This window comes from Brienomyrus brachyistius, chromosome 8 (assembly GCF_023856365.1).
Source record: "Brienomyrus brachyistius isolate T26 chromosome 8, BBRACH_0.4, whole genome shotgun sequence".
NCBI classification, from domain to species: Eukaryota; Metazoa; Chordata; class Actinopteri; order Osteoglossiformes; family Mormyridae; genus Brienomyrus; species Brienomyrus brachyistius.
The window spans coordinates 5,513,426-5,538,714 of record NC_064540.1 but is presented as its reverse complement, the minus strand read 5'-3'; the positions used below and the strand labels follow the sequence as shown (position 1 = coordinate 5,538,714).

Sequence of the window (25,289 nt, the reverse complement as noted above, 5' to 3'; positions counted from 1 at the left end):
CCAATCAGATGTGAGCCCTGCTACCCGCCACTGGCAGTGTGATGTGCTTGGCCCTTACGATGGCATGGCTCCCATCTGAACCAGGTTCCTGGCCTGCACTTCCGTGATGATCTGGGCTTTGAGATGTACGGGGCGTCCCGGGGCCATCTTCTCTCCCAGCAGCAGCCGGACAGAGGTGGAGAACTTGGAGTGCGTTTTCACCACCTGCGGCGGTTGCTTGTCGACTATTAGGGAGCTGGAGAAGTGGGAAGTGCATAAGACCCACGAAGACCAAACAATACGGGGCTTTATCAGATCTATTTTCCGATCTGATATTATCTAGGATGTCAATTCAGCACAGAAATGCTTGCACCTATTCCATAATGACTTAGTATATGAGTGCAATTCAAACAGCTCCTGTACCTCAACAAGTTTTGTGCTAGTAATGTTAAAGCTGTGGGTTTCAATCTTTGGGGGGGGGGGGCACATATAAATTGTGCCCCTGTCCTCTGTTATAAGTTGCTTTGGATAAAAGAGTCAGATAACTTGGTACAGGTGCTTCTTGTTTTTGTTATTGCATTTTAGCAAGACGCAAAACCAATGCTGTGTATTATCAGCAATGCATGGTAATACATCATTGCATTTCCTGCGTGCGTATGTTCTACAAAACTCCTAGATCTTAAGCACAAGGTCACTGGCATCTTAATGCCATGTGTACTGACATTACAGGTATCCTCTTATAAATGCTAGCACACCAAAAGACAAAATTAGTTGACAGCAGTTCTCTGAAGTAGTTATTGAGCATTATAAGGAAATATACATTTTTTTCCTTAAGAAATTAAGTTTTAATAAAGAAACAATAAACCTTTTTAGATTTAATTAGTAAAGAAATTGGGGGACGACTGATCTAATCTGACTGCCTGTGGGTAGTTTGTAACCTATCTTAATATTCCCACAGTCCAAAGGCATGCAATTAAGATGGCATCTCTAGTCAATGTGTATATATGTGCCCTCCAATACCCTGGCATCCAGTCCAGGGTATACACCAGCCTGGTACCCTATGCTGCCTGGTATAGGCTCCACTGCTGCCCAGAAAAACGATACCTGGATCTATCACTATGTAATGTAACATAGTAACAGGTTCTGCCATGGCCAACAATGACTACACCCTGATAACAATGACTAAAGTTCAATACTGATCCTGCCCCCACTGCATTCCTTAATGGCTATGGACTTTTCACTAGAGTAAGAAAAGGTGTTTTAGGGGTTTTTCGAGACTTGGATTGAATTGAGATGTGAAGGCCAGGCTCTCATTCTCCGTGTCTCTGTTGTACCTTTGTTCATTATGAGAAACTGGGGTTGTAAATCAATAAGTATTGGGGGGGGGGGGGGGGGGAAGCTGCAGGGTGTGGTGGAAAAGTGAAATAGCTAGGAGGGGAATGCACAGACCCCATAGAAGAACTAAGGTGTAAAACAGTGTTTTCCAGTCTGGTCTTCAGGGGCCCACAGTTGGTGTGTGTTTTTGCTCCCTCCGAGCTCCCTGCCAAACAGTCCACATTTTTGCTCCCTCCCAGCTCCTGGTAGGGTTGAGGTTAGGGTTAGGTAGTTGGGAGAGACCAAAAATGTGGACTGTCTGTGAGTTCCCAAGGAACAGATTAGGAAACGCCGATAATAAAGAGAGTTCAGAAGGTTCTGAGATATTTTGTGAAACACCTTTCCTCTACCTACTGTGTCTCTCTTGACCTGATCAAGTTTATTAGAAAGTAACTGCAAAATCTCATCCTGTCCCTTTGTCTCCTCTGAAACAATGCCCTCCCTCTCAGGGGTACCTTTGAATGAGTGTCTGGAGAAGCACGTCCAATCTCTCCTGGCACTCTCGGATTATCTCTGCTCCTATACAGTCCTGCACTGCCAGTAGGACTTCCTCTCTGAGCTTCATGTTGATTCCAAGTAAGTGTTCGCACCTGTGAAAGAGACAAAAGTGATAGACATGTCACTCAAGGGCCCGACTGTGATATAATTCCTCTGCCAGCCAAAGGATCTGAACCCACAACCTTGCAGATACGAGCCCTAACCTGTTGCCTTGAGCTAAAAGACTTTAAATCACGTGGCCGTCGGTTTGTATTGGCGTTTAAAATTACAGAACTAAAATGCTGGCTGAAAGGATGGAAATAAGAATCGCGCTCTAAATCTTTCAGTAAACAAACAGCCCTGCATGCCAATTGTTATGTCTGCATCTGATGAGCATCAGTCAAGGGTGAAGCTGAGGCTTTCTGCCAGTACAAGACGAACATGAATGCACCAGTGAAAAATGTGAGGAGAATAATTGTGGTTAAATCCGGAGCTCAGCTGGATAAACCCCCTTCGTCTCAGTGGTTGAAGCTGTAAGGCGCAGATAGTGAGTTCCTTATATGAGACAAGTAACACTTTGATTCAATGGTTACATTTAACTTACTACTTTGATTCTAAGGACAGCCGGCAAATCAGGCCAGCTTGGATGAATGACAGATGTCCCAGTCAGTAATCTTCCCATTCTTTAGCTGAATACCCTGTGTGTTTCCTTAGTGTTTAAGTTTAACAAAAGTTCTTTTGCAATTCTTTTGATTTTATTCAGTAAAGCAGGTCCTAAATTACCTGTATGTCAAGTTTGTTTCCAGACTTCACACAGACCTGCGACAAAATCTATCAAACAAGCTTAGGTTATTACTATGAAGTAAATGTACGATAAAGGGTACTGGGCTCAGTAAAGGACGGCTCAGTGAGTTAGATGTTTTGATCCAACGTCTGCCACGCATGTGAGGTGTTTGCATGTTCTACACCCTGTCATTTCCTCCCAATGTCATCATCAGTGGTAACTGGCCAACTGTGTGTCTGCAGCCCAGATGGGGTGTCTAGTGAACCTTTGGGGTGCCAAGAAAGAGCAGAAGAAGAGTAGCGGTAGATCTGGATGTCTTTTTATCAGCGTCTGTGTGAGGAGGTACCCAAATATAACACATTTCATCACTAAAAGAGCACAAAGCTGTGTTCCAGTGCACAAATATGTGAAATGAAATTTCCCCAAGCATGGGGCAGAGAAGTGAATTCAGTCAGATCAGGAAGACAACATCTGCCTTCTGCTGGTCAGATGGAATATAACTACTGCACATATGTGCAAACCACGACTGTCTGAATACGGGGATGATTTGGGGGGCGGTGTGTGGCTCAGTGGGCTACCTCTCTGGGCCTGTGATCAGCTGGCTGTTCAAAGCCAACCTCAGCTCATCTGTGAGCCCTTGAGCAAGGTCCTTAAACTGCCCCCGCACCCCCCCCCCCCAGGTCCCTGGGCAATGCTACAGTTAGCTGCCCTTCATCGGCAATTATTGCCCTCATCGATGGAGAGCAATATGGGGTAGGCAAAGAGAGAGTTTCCCCACAGGGATCAATAAAGTATAATCATCTTTTTCAATGTGGTATGGACACAGTCGTACGCAGACTAAAGCATCATGTGGAAAAGTAGAGTATGAACAGGGCTTTTAGTGAACTGGTGACCCTACATTGCCCTTTGGGTGTATGTTAAAGTTCTTTTATGTAAATGTCACAGTGGGAGCCTCACCATGTCTGGAGGGGCCCCAGATCCTCATTGAGCGGGCCTCCGATTGTGGCCAAGTGCTGATCCCTCCGCCATGTCTGTATCTTGTGAAGCTGATGGACCTGGTAGTGGTCCAGGCCGTGTATGGCCTCCTGCAGCATCTGAATCCGCTTCTGTGAAGCAGACAACAGGAGCATATGACCACAGGGACCAGTGCTAGGACTGCCCAAGGCGAGATCACATGCAAACCCAGTGTCAAGAAATGGCACCTGTGGCACGCTAAGGGACATGTCAGGAAGGCTGAGAAAAGCACAGGTGAAGAACGAGAAGTTTACAGACAGACGACAAAACATCTATGGATCAGACTGTAGTAATGGGTGACCTCTGTCTGTTAAAGGTATACAACCACTCCTCATTTAGCGAAAGAGCTCCATTCCAACAACCAGGGCGTTAAGTGAAATGGTCGTCAGGTGAAAATCACGGTAGCCTAGGCGTGACCGCAACCATGCTTACGACTTCACGTTAGCCTTCCATACTTAGTCTCTTTGATCCTTTAGGATGAAGCCATAACATTTTATACATTCTGATTCAAGGATCTCTCCCGCTCCGGCGTGCGTTGTTGTTCGGCATACGAAATCTGGTCGTAAATGCACACATTGCTGGAAAATAAATTTTTTAATACTTTAATGTTGTATTTGTGAATTGTCGCTAGCCGAGGTAGTCACCAAATGAGGAGTGGGTGTACTCTCACTACAATTTCTTAAGAGATGCATCTTATAATAGACTGAAAATTATGTAGCAAGATTTGACATATACGAATATGCATTTAAATTCTTCCAAAATTATATAAGTACAATTAATTCTGGCACTCCGAAGTAGTTAGATGATTGATGATAAATTTAGATGCTGTACGCCAAACACAACAGGCACTAAAACACATACTCTAAATTAAGTTATTTAGGGAGTGGAATTCAGCTCTACCCAACAAAATTCACCTAAACACGGCTGTACCCTACAAAGACAACTCGGAGATTGCTACATGCCTAAATAAAGATGGAAAGATTTATGCATTTCCATACATGGATATCGTTGGGGCACTATCTGGGTTCTAAAGAACCTAACAGGATTAAAACCACTTACAGTTGCAGCAAGGATTCCTATTCTGATAAGGCTCCCATTCAAAGATGAGCAACCAGCACAAGACTTCTTTAAGAGTAATGTACTCAAATGCTGAAATATACAGAATGAGCTGCAAATGTGTCAATAGTTAATTACTAACTATCTACAAATGAAATACAGGTTGAGTGCCTTCCTCTCCTTAACGTAGGGTTGCTTATTGTGATCCTATTCCATTCTATTATTTTATAGGGGTAACTGAGTAATGCCTTACCCAAAGCAACTGAAACAATACCCCCCATGGTTTTACATGGCTTGTGAAATAATATAATAATTCCCAGAATGATGCCCAGATCAAATTACTGTTTGTTAAAATATTTTTTTAAGTGTTTTTTATGTGCACATGCAGACGTCTGCTGATTCGCTCTGAGAAGAGAAACCCCCCCCCTCGCACTGAGAGGATGGTGTGGTGACAGGAAGTCATGCTTGTATGTACCAGGGAGCCGGCTTGGCCACTAAATTCCATTTTGTGGATTTGGGTCTTCTTGACTTGTTCCGGTAATTCAGACTCTACGGAAGCAAGACAATAAAGAAATATTAAAACCACTGTAACTCTCAAATGTGTAATACTTTTTAGATATTCTCTTGAATCATTTTTTTAGGAGGGGGCGCAAGAGAGGCCATAATTCATATAGAGCCAATTATGAGTAGCCAATAATATGCTTTGAATTAGTGAGTGAGAGGGGAGGGGGGCAATCAGCTTTCAGCTGATGCTAATGCCCCTGTGCCTCTGTATACAGCCCCTAGATGTTCTACCAGCATGTATATCCAGGAACTACAGGTAGTCCCCGGGATACGAACATCCACATTACACACAACTTGCACTTAAGAATCGACTGCCATAAAACCTACTATAGTCTGAGTCTCAAGTCACCATTTTGTCAGTCACGCACTGCATCAACAGTAAAGGAGCGGCGGACAGTTAGAGGGGTCCCGGACCAATCGAGTCACACGCAGCAGGTCAGTCAGCGACGAGAATAAGGATGATCAGCAAGGGAAGGAATCGATCGTGCCAGTGAAATCCGAGTCACGGGCCACCAATCTCGGAACCCTAGCCTAACAGAAAGCAGGTTCCGGTCCAAGACAGTAACGGTCGCACTCTTTGTGGAGTACAGCGACCAGCATGGGGCCGACTTCCACTCAGAAACAATGCTGCCGCAGAGTTTCTGAGTGAGTAACATGGCCAGTGTCCCGGTGCTGAGCACCAGCTCACCTTGTACTTTCAGCATTTCGCTTTTCAGAAGATGGAGCTCCTCCCGGATTTTTGTGATTTTCATGATCAATACAGTCAGGTCCTGAGGTCCATCCTCTCTCCCAGGCACTCCTGTCCCATGGGGTGAGGAGGCCGGTGGGCACGGCTGGGGAGGGTTTTGATGAGAAGTGACAGCCTAGGGTGGAGAAAGAGGATGACTTGTGATTACACAATGTTTTTCATTCTCATCATATGGTCACATGTGATCCTAACCCATCAGAATACTGTACTGATATTTTAAAAGCAGATGTAGAATATATAGCCTAGCCATAATCTTACACATTTAGCAGATACTTTTATTCAAAGCTAAATATAATTGAAAGCATGGACAATAGGCCCCTGGGGGTAAAGGACCCAGCACTGAAAGTACTCTGGTGACTATGGGATCCGAACCAGTGATTTTTCTGGTTACAGGCACAGGAACCCAACTGATTGATCGCACACTGAAAGTTCCCCTGAAAGTCCAACCTACTAAATTGGGGAATGGAACCACATGACAGGCAGGAAAACTAACCACTACACAAGGACTGAGTAATCCTTTAGTAACTAGCAGGAGATTGGATATGCCCTAAAACATTCCCATATAAGATTAAATTTTGTACACCATTACCAATGGAACACGTCAGGTCAGGTCAAGCTGGGCAGCAAACACTGATGCAGACACACGGTCCAGTCCCACCCTCCAGAAAGGGCCATCCATCTGCCACAGCCAAAGTCCAGCCACTCGGGTCCCCAGCAACGAGGATCCTGCGAGCCGGATCACCCCCAGGGAAACGTGCCACATAACCCTAGTGCTGTAACTGACGCTCCCTCACAATGCAGGTAACGTGCCTCAATCGGGACTCCTCTAGTAACCACTCATTCGACACAAGGTCTAACCAGCGGTACCCAAGGATTCTCCAAAGAGACACAGTACTGAAGGAGTCCAGTTTTCATCTCAGTTCACTGGATAGTGTCCATGTCTCACAGCAGATTAACACCAGCACTCTAAAGGCTTGGACCTTCGTCCAGTTGCAAAGATCAGGAGCGCCACCCACCCCTTTCCAGTGATCTCATGACCCCCCCCCCCCATGTTCTTCCAATCCGTCTGCTAACTTCATAGAAAGAGTCACTAGATACATGAATGGATTGCCAAGGTAGATAAATCTCTGGACAAGGTCGACATTCTCCTCGCAGACAGACTAACTACAGATGGCCTAAGAAGTCATTAAATGCTGGTCACCGGTTGCACAAAACACCTTAAGTTTTCCCCTTAAGTATGACAGTTAAGGTTTAACTTCTCCTTAGCGAAGGGATTTATTTAAGGGTGTTGCACAGAACCCCATAAAAGATTTCCTTAGTTAAAGAAAAACATTAAGGGATTTACAACATTGAAAGACATTTTACAGCAGCAAAATTGTCCCGTTTCCATGGAAACCGTTCATATGCTTGCACTCGCACCTGCTTGTGATTCCCGTTATCGCCTCACTAAGTTACTCACAAAGTAAAAAAAATGGGAGAAAGGAAGACAAGAAAGCCGAATTGGTCAGAGGAGGAAAAGATTATACTTTTGGAGGAATGCAGTAAAAGAAAGAACATACTACAAAGTAAATTTTATCCACAAATAACAGCAAAAAGAACACAACGAATGTGGGAGGAAATTGCAATGAAAATTAATTCAAGACGTCTGGTGAAAAGGTTCATCCAAGAGGTCCAAATAATACGACAACTTATCTGTTCTGGCCAAAAAAGAGATCACTAATTACAGGAGAGAACCCGACAAAACTGACAAGACTCACCAGTTTACGTTAACCTACAACTGCAGGTTAAATGACTAACATGACTTGAAGGAACTGTTAACGTTAGTCTATGTTGCTCACAGTGAAATCGATCTCTGTACATAAGTTGCTCATCTTCTTTCAAAAAGTTATCATTACATATTAAAGTATTTAAGGTATAGATATAAAATAGACTGCAACGGTGTATAATGCTATAGGCTATGAGGGTTAATTAGCGAGATAGGCTGAACGTGAAACAGGCTTAATGTTCTATGACACTTGCATTTAGACTGCAACCTAATGTGCTAGAAAATAAATAATTCATTATTAGAATTTATTTTATACAAAATGTCATTTTCAAGGTGGAGGTCCACCTCCAAGACCTCTTTCAAATGAGGCAGCGATGGTAGCGGACATGAATGACGCGGCACACCATTGACTTGTGGACATGAAATACATCATCTATTACAGCCTGGAATGAGCCTGTAGCATAAAACCGCAAAGCAAACGTTAATTGCAACGCAACTGGCAGATAAAGCAAAATCAATTGCTTCATTAAGCGTATCTAAGGGGTTCTCCCGGTCGCGGAACACTCTTTTTGGGATGCGTTCATTTTCATTATTTATTATCATAAACTCGGCCATGTTGCAGTTAAGGTACGGTTAGAGGAACCTAAATTTTTTTGCCTTAGTTTGGTTGCTAAGGTCTTTTGTGCAACCGTTAAGGGATTCCTTAAGTATAAGACCAAGATAAGGAGAAAAACTTAAATACTTAAGAGAAAATTTTAAGGAAACCTTAAGGAGGAGACTTAAGGGTTTGTGCAATCGACTTTATTTTAAAAAGACCTTAACTCAGACATTAAGGAAAATCTTAACTTAAGGTGTTTTGTGCAACCGGCCCCTGGTAATTAGCTGACTAGGCTGTGTTTGAGCAGGGAGATCTGCAAACTGTGTTGGATTTTAGCCCTCAAGGAAAGGAATTGGGGAATGAAATGATTAAATGTGTGATTCCCAACATGCCACGGCGGGCAGCCTAATCTTTGAATAAACTACAACACGTGTGAGCTGAAGTGGGTTTGTAAACAGTGGCATCTATCAGGAGAATATATCTCAGCTTAAGAATTTGAGTGGAGAAATAATATTACGTAGCATTCCAATGTCACAATGTACCATATGCCAAGCTGCTATACCTTCATAATATCATCCACATCCGTCTGTTCACTGGCTTTCTAGCACTGCATTGCTACTCCATGGGGTTGGGAAAAAATAAAGGCCCTGTAATTCCTCAGTAGAAGATGCCTCCCCGAGGATTACCCCTCAGAAGATGGTTTCACAACATGTGATTCTCGCTATGAGTTAGCTCGGAAGCTGCATGTTTACAAAGTTACAGTGCAGCTAATTCAGAGAATCCTGCAGATCTCAGGTATAAGCAACCATAAGTGATTAGCATTGCAGCAAAGCAGTAAGTGGCATTTTGAAAGGAGTGTTTCATGGCTTAACTTGCAGACCTAGGCATTGCATAATGGTTTCATTCAGCTTTTAAAAGTACAAATATGGCTTTATAAAGTCATGTGTCTTGCTGAAAATATTCTAAATTATCTTGTTTACTTTTGAGATGAAAGTTCAAAAACTACAGACACCATTAAAAATACTTGCGTTTTATGTCTCATCGTGATTCTATTGTAAGGAAAAGCCCCCTGCTAATTTCAGTTCTCAAAATGACAGGATTGGCGTGACCAGAGAATTATCAGTCTGGAAAGTTACTACACTGTCTGAACGTTTTATTTTCTGTAGTGTTTCTCCCCCGTGTCTCACTACAAAAGCTGCCGGTCCACAAATTCTGTGTCCTCATAACCAAAGCAATTAATCGCTACCTGAGAAATCCAGCAAGATACGGTTTTTAGGTGTGAAAAAAAATTTTAGCTTTGAAAAAAAAAAAATTGGTGGAATTTCCCTTCGAATATTCAGATGCATCTGCCTGACCAAACCATTGCACATAATCCTTAATCTTATCTAAGTCGTTATCTTTAAAGCATTTCACACTTTTTTTTTTTTTTTCGTTGACTATCGGTCAATGAGCAGGTCTGATATGTACATTAGGTGAATTCTGGTATCGCTGTTTCGTCATTTACAGACTAGTGTCTTCAGCTGAAAATCACGACAGCGGATGTATTCCTTTACGCGGTATGAATCTCCGATGCCCTGTCGAATATGGAAAAGCCCACGAAGAACACAGACTGAAGGTCTTTTTTAATGAAATATTTGCAATACATCTATATGATACGTTACCTCAAAATATCTGCACAATGGATGCAATATAGTAGTTAAACTTCACACCCTCGCAGCTGTCTGACTGAGACTCAGTGCAGAACAGTCTGGATGGGAGATGTCTGCAGGGATATGTTGAAGAATAGAATAAGGACTTTACTAGTACCATCTGAGACAACAGATCTCTCTCCTTTCTCAAGATGTTCTGGACCGTCTTCACAAGCAACAGGGGTTGGGACTGGAACTCACTCTGAAAAAACAGACATCTGTTAGCTTGGCTCAAGAGTCTGTATCCAAGTACATGTCCTTTGTGGTGTGGAGATGATGATCTTATTGTGGAAAAGTTATTCTGTCTTTCATTTTGGTATAATAATGCAATGCTTTAAGAAGCACAACAGCACTTATCTCTATGCACTTCACTTAAAAGATTAATTTGTCAAGTAAAATTTTTCCATTTTGATATCATGTGACTGTTTCGCACACACCCAGCTGGCCAAAACTAAAATTTCCCATTTCTCATTTGAAACAAGAGCCTGAGATGACGATCTGAAAGTATTTTGAAAAAACTCTTCCCCACAAGGCTAAAAAAATTTGTGACATTAACGGCCCTTGTGCGACTGGTACCATCTTCGTGCCGATGTGCTGCAGCCTGAGTCGCTCCACCACGTTGACATTATGCTGAGCGATACCCTGCAGGAAGGAGATGATCTGCTCAAGGATCTGCAGGGCCTGTGGCTCCTGACTGGGGTCGTCCACGTTGAACTTCTCCCTGGCAAGTCCAAGACGTCAAAAGAGCGGGAATCGGAGGAGGTAAGACAGGAACATCTCCATGACTGCGTTATCGGCCCTGCCTTTACATTTGAGATTCTTTTTTATCATCTCACTGTATAATCATACTTGTGCACAAGCTTATGTACCATTTGCCACATGGCTACCATGAAATGCTGTTTTTCCAGGGGCATCATGCAACTTGGAATGAAGTCTGGATAAATAATAACATAAAACTATATTAACGTCTGCTGCTAGAAAAGAACCTCTCAGTCTGGTTCAGATTTTTATGTCATTCTCCGCAGTGGTGACCTATTGGTTAGCAATGTACACTTATAATCGATAGATTGCTGGTTCAAGTCCCTGACCAGGGAGATAGATACTCCGAGCGAGGTACTGCTCCTAGTGCTGAAGTAGCTGCCCCCTGCAATGTCGCGATGTGACATATGGGTTAAATGCAGTGGATGCGATTCTGTACCGTGTGCTGTGGGGTGTCAACAATAACGACTAACCCCGCCTTTCCTTTCCTAGTTCTGAAATAGCGTGCCCTAACTTGGTCTTGCTGTCTAATGCGTGCATGGACAGTGTTGTGAACCCTGCGCAGGTGTGAGTTTTAATGCTAATGTCCGGCACCATCTCCACGGTCCTACCAGGGCTGATCCTCAATCCATCTGGCCAGGTAATATCTGACCTCCATGGGGAACTCGGCGGGGTACAGCTCGCTGAGGGACTGAGGGGGCAGACTCTTCACTTTCTCCCACTGGGCCATGGCGAAACAGTCTGCAAGAGACAGGACACGGAGCATTCGCTAAAATGATCTGTCAGGATCACATGATCACGAGCTTCCCAAAACGACCGGCGTCTGTTATCCGAGCAATAAAAAAAAAAAAATACAACGCTGCTCAGAAACGGACAACCAGACGTTCCTGTCGGTCGATCGCACTTAATATTCAGTTAATATTCAAGAGAGATGGGGACTCCACCCTTAGCAGGCTTCATCACAGAGAAGGTGAGTGTGCTACGTGACAGGCGCAGTGAGGCTGCTGAGGTAGTTCTAGCGTTTCAGAAGATGCCGCGTTCCATGCGAACAGTGGAAAAGCATCACGGTCGGTCTCCTTGACTACCTCTGACCCAATTATGCGCGCATTGACAGAATTGCAGCGGTGCCCCTGTGTGGTGTGCCAAGTGAAAAAAACGTAAACTGGGCATGTCATTTGACAACCTTTAGGCCTAGGTTCATACATTCATGTCGTTTTGAACATCAGAGAAGGATAAGGTGAAAACTGCTATGTTAAATTATTTGGCTTCTGTCTCTAAGTCATAGTTAGTGAGGATCAGAGAGCAGGTCAGCCAGCGACTGGGGTTAAAGGCCTTGATCAAGGGCCCAAATGGCGAGAAAATTACTCTGCCAGTCGCTGGATTTGAATTCTGGATGAGGCCACAGATTCCTACCATGCTGAGCTACAAGCCAGTAAAATATCATTTTATTTATTTGTGATTAAAAACCAATGCAAAAGGAGATCCTTAATACAGAATGTTCTATAGAGCCTAGCCCAGTGGCAGTCCACTGTCCTTGACTTCTGCTTCTGCAGTGTTCCTTGCTACTTCCTGTTCTTTGCAGTATACTGTGCAAACAGTCTGGCTTCCTGTTTCACTTTGATTTTGCACAAAGATTGGTGGGGAGACACAAGGAGAGGGCACAGTGAAGGACACACACTCAGACTGGCTCTGGTGTGAGTGAATGAGTGTTTCTTCCAAAGGACGAACCCAGATGCCACAGAGAGAGTTGTGAAATTACTGGATTGAAACTCTGTTTTTTTTTACTTTTGTATTACAGCACAACTGTTCGACAAGAACAGCAAGCCTGAGTTGCTCTTCGTTTACTTTTAATTTCCCTGCTGATGAAATACCCAGGAGAGACAGCAGGGCAATAAGTGTGAAAGGTTTCACCATTAAGAACAAGTCTTTTCAAAGCATTCATTTGGATTCACGACTCATTCTCGTCCCTTCCTGTAAAATACACGTTTGCATCCAGTTGAAACAACATGGATGGTGAGTGCCGAGTCTGAACATATTTTTGGCTGGGCAGGGAACAATTTGGAAAGAGCTCCTTCAGTGACTCACCTAAGAAGGAATCTCTAGACAGGTTCTATCAGATTTATGAAAAATTTGTGTCCACAAACAGATATAACCGTAATGTAGGTGCTGAAGCCGTAAGTTTGGATGCTTTGTGGATGATTGGCAGAGGTCATCACAGTGGGCGAAGGCTATCTTTGGAGAACAAGATGCATTTTCCTTCCACGCACTCAAGTCAAGCTGACAAACAATGCAAAAAAAGTAGGACAGGGAGATAAAAATGGTAAAGGAGGAGGGATGGACGGGTTGGCATGTATTTACAAGTCTCCTTACCAAACAGGTTTGGTTTGTTTCTCAGTGAGTGTGGCGGGATTATTTTAAAACTGCCTCACTGCTTTTTTGGAAAACAAATAGGAAAATAGCCAAAAGAAATCTGTGTACAACATTTAGTATGATGCAAAGTCTATACAAATTTTCCATAGTGCATAATGCGTAAGTCAAGTTCCATGAATCAATAATGCATCCCATTGCAATAATGCAAGTCCATATCTCTGATATGATTGCAGTGTTGCGGCTGTGCATTTGAATTTGTGTGAATTTATCATGGGAGGGTACTTCCAAATGCTGTGTCCTCAGTACTGCTCCGAGATGGTGTCTTAGCTGCTCCGGACAAAAGAAAAACTCCAAATGGAAGCAACTGATATTTCACTGCTCAGACGTCCATCCATCCATCATCTCCCGCTTAATCCGGGGTCGGGTCGCGGGGGCAGCAGCCTCAGCAGGGAGACCCAGACTTCCCTCTCCCCGGCCACTTCGTCCAGTGTACAACAAGCTCCTCTGGGGGGATCCCGAGGCGTTCCCAGGCCAGCCGAGAGACATAGTCATATTCTAAAGAAATACCTCACCCAATATAGGGCTGGTTATATTGGTTTATTACCTCTGACGTGCCCAGGAAGTGTCAAACTTTTCATGATGCAAGACCAATTTCAACACAACTATCTGAAGTGTAAATGTTGTTGCTACACTCTGTAACGTAACCTGGTTAATTTCAGGCACTCGTTTGACTAGTTCCAAGTTAATTGCTAGTCTCTTGAACAGCTATATTTGACTCTGTCTTGCCTTCAGCCATCAGCTCTTCATTACTGTCTCCATCCACTCCCTCATGCTGAACTTGCCGTTGCTGTCAAGCACTGGAGATGCAAATCCTTCTAGAGGATAGTCTTCAGTCAGCTTCTGGTGCCTCATGTCCCCTTGCTTACTATGTCTGTCACATGACTTTTCCCCAGAGACAAGAGGGAAAATCTGGGGATGCTGCAGTGAAGACTGACTTCAGTGGGCAAAACCCAAGTTTCTCCAAACAGGAGACTCAATGTGTTTTTTGTTTTTTTTTAAGCCTTTTACAAAATTTATATTCTCCAGCTGGAGGAAATGGTCTGGTGTGGAGCTCGACAAACTGAGCTGCACCCAGAAACCAGGCCTATCAGAGATAGATCATTTGAGTTAGCTGCACTCTGTTATGTCTGTGTTTGAGTTAGCTGGTTCATCTATTGGCTGAAACAGTCCATACGTTGTTTATTTCCATTTCTTAATGAATTACTGAGTGCTGCAAAGAAAATATTACTAATACTGATATTAACGATATTACTGACATACATGGAGGGCCAAAACTCATGACTTTTCACAGGATCGCAGCCATCTGAGAATTATCCTCGGAAGCAGAAGCTGCACGTGCCAAAAAGAGCCAGAGAAAACACATTTGAATAATTCAAAAGCAACGTTTCTTACCAGAAATCATGACGCAGTTATTGAAGGAACTATTTTGTTAACACACCAATCGTATCGCTGCACAGAAAGATACAATAGGAGCACAAGCACTGTGCAGTGACATGATTGGTGTATGGAGGAGCACAAGCACTGTGCAGTGACATGATTGGTGTATGGAGGAGCACAAGCACTGTGCAGTGACATGATTGGTGTATGGAGTAGAGTAAAAGGAAATAACTGGGTCCTGATTTCTGGTAAAAGACAATGCTGTCGAATTTTTCAAATGTATTTTTCGGGCGCTTTAATCACCACAGAAAGGATGCCGTTCACCCTCATTATCTTCGAGAGAAGCCTGACATTTCTACACCCTATCTCTCCAAAACTAGGCAACTAACAGCAGAACAACCCAGATGGATAGTCAGCACTATTGGGGTGAACTGGCCCTTTAAAAAAGGATTCTGGAGAGAGGCAAACGGAACTCAGAGAAAACTGAAACTGGAAATCCCGCCCTCTGGTAAAGCATGCCGCCTCAATTTATCATAAATGCTAACATCCCCCAACATGTTTGATTAACCCCTTCATGTAGGGAAACACCAATGGCATTGCAAAAATGCCTTTTTAGATGTTATCCTGTTAGCGATTCGTATAAATGTCGTACGCTAATGCGATTCACTTATGATTTTCTGGTTTGGCCAAATGTATGGCTTTAAGGGACCCCTATAATATCACTGCTGTATACTGATATCTGAGGCAGCTGAGAAACATTCCCCTAGGTGCAGAGTAGTATGTACAAAGGTAGTTTCCTGCCTAGGCTTGATCGATCTACGGAAGTCAAATCCTCAAATTCCAAAACTTTATTGATTCGCTTTTTTTTTCCTTTCAGTATAATTTCCATAGGTAATATGTGGACAGCAGACAATTCCATCTGAAACGTTTACAGACCTATCGACTGACAGCTGGCGGTAAAACTACAGCTGTTTCTTACACATTCCTTCTGACAATATTTGCCACAGACATGCCAGGACTGCTTAGGTAACTGCATTTAGGGTTTCGTGGAATGGAAAGAATTTCTGATGTCTATTATATGACCCAATGTATGATGTGCATCCTTAGGCATCTTTAAATGCCTAATTGCATTATATGACATTTTTCCATGTTAGCATGCTCTGTTAGCTGTGACTTTACGTACTAATGGCATATGCGAAATATGCAACTTCAGATGAAGTTATTTAGTAAGCTGAATTACTGTGCTGTGATGGGTTAGTGCCCCATCCTGGATTATTCCCTGCCTTGCGCTTGTAGGTTCTGGTATGGGCTCCAGGCACCTATGATTCTGCATAGGACAAGCATGGATGGATGGATGGATACATGGATGGATGGATGGGAATTATGGGTCCTTCACCACTTTGCAAACTAGAACTTGTAAGCTGATGAACAATCTTGGGTTTGCGACATTATTCTGGAGAACTGCATACGAAATTAAAGGCATTGTGAAAACAAGCCATGCAAAAGTATGTCTGTATACTGAATATGTAAGAGTGTGGCACACAGGGCTCACTGTTTATTCCTTTCATTAGGTCTATGTCCTCTTCAACAATAATTAAAAACAAAGTGGACTGGTCTTAGAAATATAAACAATGAATACAAAATTTGAATAATGAGAAAATTTAAGATGATTAACTGATAACACTTCCTATCAGCATCCTATCCAGGGTGTCCCCTTGTCCTGTACCCTATGCTGGCTGTGATAGGCTTTGGCCCCCTTTGACCTTGACCAAAGTGGCTGGAAGATGGGTGGTTGGATGGATGGATGGATTCCCAGTATCAAAGGCATACATCTATGATTCTGTCTTATCCTCACTTTTGTTTTAGCTGACCATTTATAAATTTTTTTGGGGTTGGGTCATATATAAACATTAAGATAAATGACACATATGAATAAATACCCCCTTATGCACCACTGTACTGTACTGTACTATTCAAAATGTACAAATTGAAAATATTGTGATATTTACATTATATACTTTTATTAATAATTTGATAACCAGACAGCAGAGTTGTTTTTCTCTGCAAAACACAGTGATGCATCTATTAAACCCTGATTAGGTGACGCCTGTTGCTGTACTACCAGCTTTTTAAACTTGGGAATAAAAGTTTAAAAGTTGGAAAGTTGGAATAAAATTTCACAAAGCTATTAGAGTAACTGCGATGTCAGAAGCCAAGGCAAACCTTTTCCACATGCAAACAGCTGTATAGGTTGGAGCGGCACTTCAAGCCTATAATTTGCAATTTTGTTGAGCTTGAAAGTTTCAAAATTGTACTGTTGTTCAATTGACACTAAGTTCATTAAACGCAGAGGTCCCATCCTTCGTCTCTGATGTTAAAATTTTCATTCAAAATATGACTGATATGATGTTTAAATGAAAAAAAAATCAAGTCCACTTTAAGACATACAAAACTTTAAAGTAATGATTGAAGTTCAGCTGGCGTCCCATACAGGGTGTCCACCTACCTCCTACCTAAGCCCTCTGCAGGCTCAGAGACCGTGACCAGAGCAAGCACTTCAAAGCAGTGTGACAGAGCGAAATGTCACCATCATCTTTATGCAAGAAACTTGCCAAACTTGTTGTCAAACGAACACTTAAACACAGTGATACCTCTCCTACTCGGGTTCTTACTTTCACATTGCCAATTTATATGCTCTGCACACAAGTAACTATTTGTAAGATAGCACATGCAGACTTGCCACATTGTCCATTATGGCAATTACCGTTCTGAATGTCTGACGTCCCCGAAATTAACCGTTCCTTGTTATGACATTATGCAATCAGTAATTCTCCTTGAAACCTTTTCACAATCAGGCAAGTCTCTTGTCTTACAGCAGGTGCTAGACAATGGTCCAGGGGTGCCAGATATATAACACTTACCACATAACATAAAAACACACTTCATGCATAGGATACACAGATATGTAAACACACCAAGCACACTCAAAACTTTACTCTTTTTAAGTCTGATTGACATTCAGCACGCAAGGTTGGCGAAAATTATTCATGCATTTTATTTCTATTCTATTTATTGATTTGTTTCGATTGCATGTCTAACGCCACCACCTGCACCAAAACAAATTTGTTGTACTTTGTGTAATTGGTGAATCAAAGGATCAGTGGCGGTTCTAGGGGTGGGGCCACAGGGCATTGGCCCCGGCTGCAATCTGATTGGCCCCCTTTAGTGCCCATGCCCTGTCACTCATCTGTCCTTTGTCCAAGAGCGATTAGATGGATGCAATTCCAAGCCCAAACACTAGTGGTGCTAATGAGCCAAATAGGAATGTCAAGCGTCAATGACGCATACAGAAGAAGAAGATGTTTTGAATGATACTGCGGAGAAGGTTTTTCAACTGATAACCATCTACGTTTTGAGGAGTTTGTTGGTAAATCCATAACCCCCTATTTACTCAAAGCTGTTACATATCTTAAGTCTGACAATTGTTAAATTAAGAAACAAAGCAAACATTAGTTTACAGTAATGCTAACTGAGGCCCTACTTGTAAGGTGAGCAGAACACCTTAGCACGAGTGGGGCAGAAGAGGGGAGGGGTGCTAGCGATATTTCGACTAGTGCGAGTAGAAGTGAACAGGCGTGAGCAGTGCTTCATGTGAGCACAGCCTTTCAGCCCTGAGTTTGATTAAAAATCATTTACGAACAACAACGACAGATGAGCGTATGAGTCCTCTTGGGTGCTGAGTATTGAGTCCCGACAAGCAAAAGCATTAGACATAAATAAGACGGTTCAGTTCCTGTCACAAAAACCGAAGAATAATGCTGTTTTAGAAGAGCAAAATGTCAAATCATCCACAGTGTATATGGGAGGCGCTAGCTTAGGCTATAACCCTAATTATCCACATTGTATATGGGAGGCGCTATCTTAGGCTATAACCCTAATTATCCACATTGCATATGGGAGGCGCTATCTTAGGCTATAACCCTAATTATCCACATTGCATATGGGAGGCGCTATCTTAGGCTTAATTCTTTTATTTCACCTGACTGCGAATTTCAAATAATTAATTGCTTTTTTCTGATTAGTTTATGATTGCCATAATCTGCAAATAAAATGTTATAAACTGAAATAAAAGAATTAAGTTGTTCCTGATCACACATTTCTTTAGAAAAAACATAACAACAGCACACATTATAGGCTAAAACCCAACATTTCCATATTATATTCAAGTTCAATTCAAACAGGCAAGATTTTACTGTGCAAAAAAATGCAAAACAAATGCTACATTTTTTAGAAGCCAATTCTGTCAATGGCATCACTACATCACTATAACTAGTAAGCACAGCTGTGAGTCTCAAGTCTCGTACTTCAGTACTTAAACCTGATATTTTGGGGGCATAAGTGCACCAAGTATGGAATGTGAGACTCACGACAGGCTGTAGGCCTACGGAGGAAAAGTAAGGAATGACCAGATGAGTAGGAGAGGGCAAAATGGGAAAATAAGTGCAATTCTGTGTAAAATAGAAACAGTAATTTATATAAAAATCTAGCACTTTTATAAGAACCTCCTCCCCCCCCCATTTTCATCATCCATTTCAAAGTTTCACTGTAGACATGCCACTTACTCAGATTATCTCCCAACCCTACAAACCATTCTTCAAATATCTTCTCCTTCTAAGGGGTTTTTGCATCACTATCATACTATCATTGCTTTCACAACTTTTGTTGTGCCTTGATCCCTGTGCAAATTTTACCCCTGTACTTCATGTCAGTGTATCCGTACGATCATGTAATTGTTCAGAACTCCAAAAATAATCCGGTTCATGCCCTGTTACAAGGCTATCTGCCAAACTACTTGTATTTCTATTTGCAGTAAATTCGTCGCTACAGTGACACACATTAGAAAAAACAAAGGCTGAAACTCATTTCCATTAGGAGAAATCTGAGATCTTGGTTTCGGGCACTCTTCTGTTCCCAGAAAAGGTTCCTCTATTTTTGGACTTAATCTTCCTATAAATCATCCATTTGCCACCATTCTACACTCATCTCGAGAGTCCATCCTCACAGTCATTTCACAAAGCTTTACAGTCTTTACAGTAGACCACCTCATCCCATGCATTTCACCTCTCACACCACCTTTACAACCGTCTACATCCTCTATTTTTGGACTTAATCTTCCTATAAATCATCCATTTGCCACCATTCTACACTCATCTCGAGAGTCCATCCTTACAGTCATTTCACAAAGCTTTACAGTCTTTACAGTAGACCACCTCATCCCATGCATTTCACCTCTCACACCTCCTTTACAAACGTCTACATTCTCGTATAACTTTTTGTACCAATTAAGAACCTGAAATTCACCTACACTGTGAATATTCGCCATCCATTAATGCCACTCTTACCGGACAGCAAGACCGTACAAAGAAACAGACATGAACTTGCAAAGCTGAAGACAAGGTGTTGCCCATCACAAAGCGACACCACACTCTCACATTCATCACTTACTGCAGATTTCTGTTCGAGTGATTCAGGCCTCTACAGTCAATGTAGCCATAAGCAACCAAAACACCATTATCTCCTTTGACAAGCGAAATAAAATGGGTAAAGCCGAAAGCAAATCCTTTTCACCCAAATCATATAAGGAAACCCTGGAGTCCTGTTGCGTGTGAAGAGTCACATAGTGTCGGTTGCACAAGAATGGTCATGCAGTCTCATTCTGCCAAAAATGGGACTGCGGCTATACCCAACAGATCCTGATTCAAAATATTATTAAGTCCGATACGGCAGAAATGGGGTGTGAATGTCAAGTATGTCATTTTCTGAAGTCAAGAAATCTGCAGTTTTGTCTGAAGTTAAAAATATCCAATTACCAATAAAAAATATTCATTACCACTTTACTTGAGGGGGCATGTAGTCATGTAGTAACTCAGTTACTGCAGTTACAGTTACTACAGTTACTCAAGTACAAATCATGAATAAACATAGTAACTGCACGGAATACATGAAACATTATGATTGATCAATGATGAACAAACATGGGGTCAGTACATAACTAACACTTAGTTTCTGGTTAGTTAATATATTAAGTAAGAGTGTACTACTGCATTATTTGTGCTCCCTCAAGTAAAATGCTACCAAATATTTGTATACAATGAACCAAATAAATAAATCAAAACGCGACTAATAATACCCCTGTTATTGCTATTTGGAATATAAATATTGAGATTAAGATTAAAATGGACTTTATTGATCCTGGGGGAAATTCTCGAATGAATAAATGCATCATTTAAGGCAGCAATTCTAAACCAATGGGTCGCGACCCAAACTTGGACTGCACGTTCTGAAAGGGGCGTGTGGCGGAGTTGGAAATGTAAGGATTTTAAAACTAGCAAGCTCCTATACTGATCCACGATCAGATTTTCCAGCTCTAATTATTGAATTATCCTATATAAACGGCTCGTCGGTCTGCAACTGCTTAGCGCAAAACTAGTGAACACTCAACCAATCCAAGAAGCCAAACCACAGACGCTTAATTTAAAATTCACTGGCACATCCAATCAGATGTGTGTGATAGGCATCGATTGGCGCAAATTGCAGAGCGCACTGCGCATTTGGTCATAGTGTTAATTTGAAGAGGGTCGCAATTGAGCTGGAATGGTAAAAATTGGGTCGCGGTGCAAAACAGGTTGAGAACCACTGACTTAAGGCATAAATAGTAAAGGTGGTATTAATTATTGGAGCAAAAAGCAACATGGTGAAAGTTAATATTTTGAGATGGAAAAAAAATTAAATGTAAAATTATTTTTAAAACTGCTGCGTGTTATAGTGTGGGATTTGAAAAAGAGCATTATCCATCCATCCATCTATCCATCCATCCATCCATCTATCCATCCAACATCTAACTTTTGACTACCATGGATAGATCCCTTTCTTCGCAGCATCTGATTATATCAGACACGCCACAGAAAGAAATGTTATAAGGACGAAGTTGTTGAAAATATTTTTGATTTGTCAACAGCCCCGCATTCCCAATACCTACAAAAAACAGCTGTAATCAGAATGGAGCATTGTGACTCAAAGTAGTTTTTTAGCTTCAGTTGTGCGTCTGATTTCATTCATACATCTTCTAATGCCCATCTTGGTTTGGGTCGCGGTTGACCTGCAGTCTATCCTTGACAATACAGGGCGCAGGACAGGAATACACCTTGGACAGGATGCCAGTCCATCTCAAAGCACAAACAGAGAATATGAGCACTTTCGAGATAGTGTAGTGTGAAGTAACAGTGCAAGTTACATTGTAATTTGCCCGTTCATGTTGTTTTGTCTGCCTCGTGCCCATTGCTTCCGGGATAAGCTCCGGACCCCCCGCGACCCAGTAGGATAAGCGGTTTGGAAAATGGATGGATGGATGGATGGATGTTGTTTTGTCTTGTTTAAAATTAAAATATACACTTTTACACTGAGTACAACCCAAATTAGAGGATTCAAATCATGAACAAATACAGTCACGACTTGAGGTAAAAGATGCGTCACTTGTGTTATTAATTAATTGTTCTTTCAATAGTTCCTTAGTATCTACTTCAGTGGTTCACAAAGGTTAACAGAATTAACAGATATAGTAACAAATATAGTAACTGTTCGGGATAAAAGATGCATCACGATTCATTAATTATGAACAAACATGACATCAGTATTTTACTTGCATTATTCACTACTTGTTCTTGCAGTTGTCCCTTCAAGCTTCCTTCAGTAGTTCACAAAGGTTTACAGAATTAACAGATATAGTAACAAATATAGTAACTGCTTCAGATAAAAGACACATCACGATTCATTAATGATGAATTAACATGAGATCAGTATGCGACAGATTAGGTTTGTGGGTGAATGCCAACATCGGACTCTAGCTACGTTTTGCTCTCACAGGAGAACAATATGGGATATGACAAGCGATAAATGCGATTTAGTTGCTACCTATACAATGACAATAAAAACATTCTGTTATAACATTATGATTTAGCGTATCCCCATTTCAATTGCTTTATCCAGTAAAAGCTACTACAGCACCTGAAGTTCATCCCAGCACAGCCTGGGCCATAAGGCAGCAGAGGACCGATCCGTTGGAGGGCCATGTGCATCTACGGGCGATATGCTGGTGCCAGATCAGAGACACGCACCGAACTGCAAGTCTCTGAACTGCAGGAGGAAGCTTGCACAACACTGGGAGAACATGTGAACGCCACACACACGTGAGTGGGGGAGGGATTCAACCCCCGAAATCGGGAAGTGTGTGGCAACCACGCTGCCTGCTGAGCCATCCTGTTCAATGTCGAAAAGGGGGCATTTTACAAAAAAAAAAAAAAGACGCTTATTACTGAAACTAATACTAATGTATTATGTACTGTTCAGTATAGCCGTTGACTGTCACCTGTCCACTTACAATGAGTTATGCACTACATCCTGCCCTCTTATGCCCCTGGAAGTATTACATCATATGCTGGGAAAATCTTCAACAATAGATTCATTTAGACAAGAAAACATTAGTTTTTGTTGTCAAAATCAGAAGTTTCAATTCTTGTGCCTTACACGTTTTACATTCTAGCATAAACTATAGTTTTTTTTCTGAATGGTTTCCCAGATATACACGGAGTTTTAATATACCACCTAACCTCTTAAAATATGCTAGATAACATCATACGTACGAAGTATTTGTCTGAACATCCAAAATTTGTTTCTCATACACATTATCAGAAAAATAAACCTGCAATAATAAAAGTCCGATAATTATTTTTGCATTGCGTCTCCAAAGGAACGTTAAATTCTCTTGAGACATTCCGGACATTCCTTGTAGAAATTTTGAGCAAAAGTGTTGACAAGCTGATGACTGACGTATGTGAGATATGTCATTCGATATTACCTAAAACAAAACGGACTTGGGGATACGCTGCACCGTAAGGTGTGAAACACCTTTGGATCCAGCCCAACAGGGTTAACTTTTATCATACGCCTAATCATATGAAATATTACTTAAAAATGACTTATTTAAAAAATATTATTACAAATGAGCGTTTAAAAATTTGCCACCGTGCGTTGCTTCTCTAACCTTTGCACAATGGTTGATGTTACAGTGCCTGCCTGCTTCACTGACAGATTAGCAAACGATCTCGAGCTACGGAACTTCAAGCAACATTTTAAAAAGCCAGGAACAGCAGGAAAGCAGAATCAAGAAGTGAATGCTGAACTTGAACCTCCCAACAAAAGCGGTTTTCTGTCAGCGTGAACGTGAAATGTGACGCTTTACCATTTCCATTTTCACGAAGCTTGAATGTAAAAAAAAAATGCCGTCGTTTACTCTTTTTCTGATCGCTTTGCGCGTTCAGCGTCTCCTTACATTGGGCCTCCATGAGCAAGAGAAAAAACGACAACCCATTCGATCATAACTATCATTTTCAATACTTATGATATTAATTACGTAAAGACAAGGCTTACCGTCTTTAAGATGGAAGACTGGTTTAATCCTACGGCAACCACATTTGCTATGTTTCAAGGCGATCTTCGGTCTTTAAGCCGCCGATTCTTCGCGACTTATGTCTCCCGTAAAAATTTACAGGATATGATTGCCGAAATATTTTTAGTTCAGTGTTCGATGTACACCGTACTTGAACAACTATAACATCATAAAAACAAAGCTTGCTTTCATGTATGATTTTATCTAAATAAATAGAATATAGCAAATGAAAGTAACTACTCTAGGTCTCGCCCCTCTCACTCGCGTTACCAAGAAGTGAAAATGCATTTATCATCTAGTTCTCCCCCTCCCTCTCCCCTTGAAAAAAAAAAACATTTCCTGTGTTTCATTTTGATTGCTTTTCATAACAATAGTATTTGTCAACAGCTTAGAATAATGTTTTTAAGTATGTGTTGTTAAATTAGTTGCTTTTGAGCTTCCCCACTCTTTTGAAAATTGATTTTTTTAAGTTATTAAAACTTTGGCAAAATGACACAACGAACTACACATACGTATTTCATAATTTTTTAGCAAGTACATTGGAAAAAACACGTGGGACGTCACAGATTGTGCGGATTTTGAAAGTTAGAGTCTTATTTCTTTTTTTTCTAGATGGTTTAGAAACAAAACATCACACATATTTAATTGTATACTCGCAATATTAGATCCAAACAAAATATCCACTATTGGCTCTCTCTGTTTGCAGCTAATAAAAGCACGAACGTGTCTGTAACTAATAACGTTGGTGACTGTTTCGATACTGGATTTCCAGGAAGTAAAATCACAGTGAAATTATTCTTCCTTACGGTACTTGACAGCCCCCAACCGTCGGTATTAAAAACAAACAAACAAACAAATAAACGAACCATCCACAGTTTCAACCGAAGAACACAGAAATGCATGACGAATCGATCATTTCAAAGACAACACTGACTCCTCTGAAGGGAAATGTATTAAGCATTAACAATATGATTAACCTACTGTATCTACTGTAGCTATAACCAGTCTGATTTAGTCAAGGTCATACACTCTCAGAAAAGGGGGGCGAAATGTACCATTGCTTGTCACTGGGGCTGTACCCTTGTAATTGTTCCTTTTAAGGTACAAAAATGGACTCTGAGGATCATCCCAAAGGTACAAACGGCATTAATGTACAATCAATGGTATAGAA

General features: G+C 41.6%; 1 protein-coding gene across 2 annotated transcripts in view; it reads right to left on the bottom strand.

The window, feature by feature from the left end:
• Positions 1–24,423, bottom strand: part of stat6 (signal transducer and activator of transcription 6, interleukin-4 induced) — a 29,945-nt gene extending 5,522 nt beyond the window's left edge. For both annotated transcript variants that reach the window (XM_049022201.1, XM_049022202.1), the window contains exons 1-9: positions 24,100–24,423; positions 11,418–11,547; positions 10,624–10,768; positions 10,166–10,249; positions 5,937–6,111; positions 5,160–5,233; positions 3,572–3,720; positions 1,809–1,943; positions 59–235 (exon numbers count right to left, since the gene is read on the bottom strand). In XM_049022201.1, the coding sequence (XP_048878158.1) occupies positions 59–235; positions 1,809–1,943; positions 3,572–3,720; positions 5,160–5,233; positions 5,937–6,111; positions 10,166–10,249; positions 10,624–10,768; positions 11,418–11,536 (1,058 nt within the window). In that variant the 5' untranslated portion in view covers positions 11,537–11,547; positions 24,100–24,423. The remainder of the gene's footprint in view (positions 1–58; positions 236–1,808; positions 1,944–3,571; positions 3,721–5,159; positions 5,234–5,936; positions 6,112–10,165; positions 10,250–10,623; positions 10,769–11,417; positions 11,548–24,099) is intronic.
• Positions 24,424–25,289: the final 866 nt, after the last annotated feature.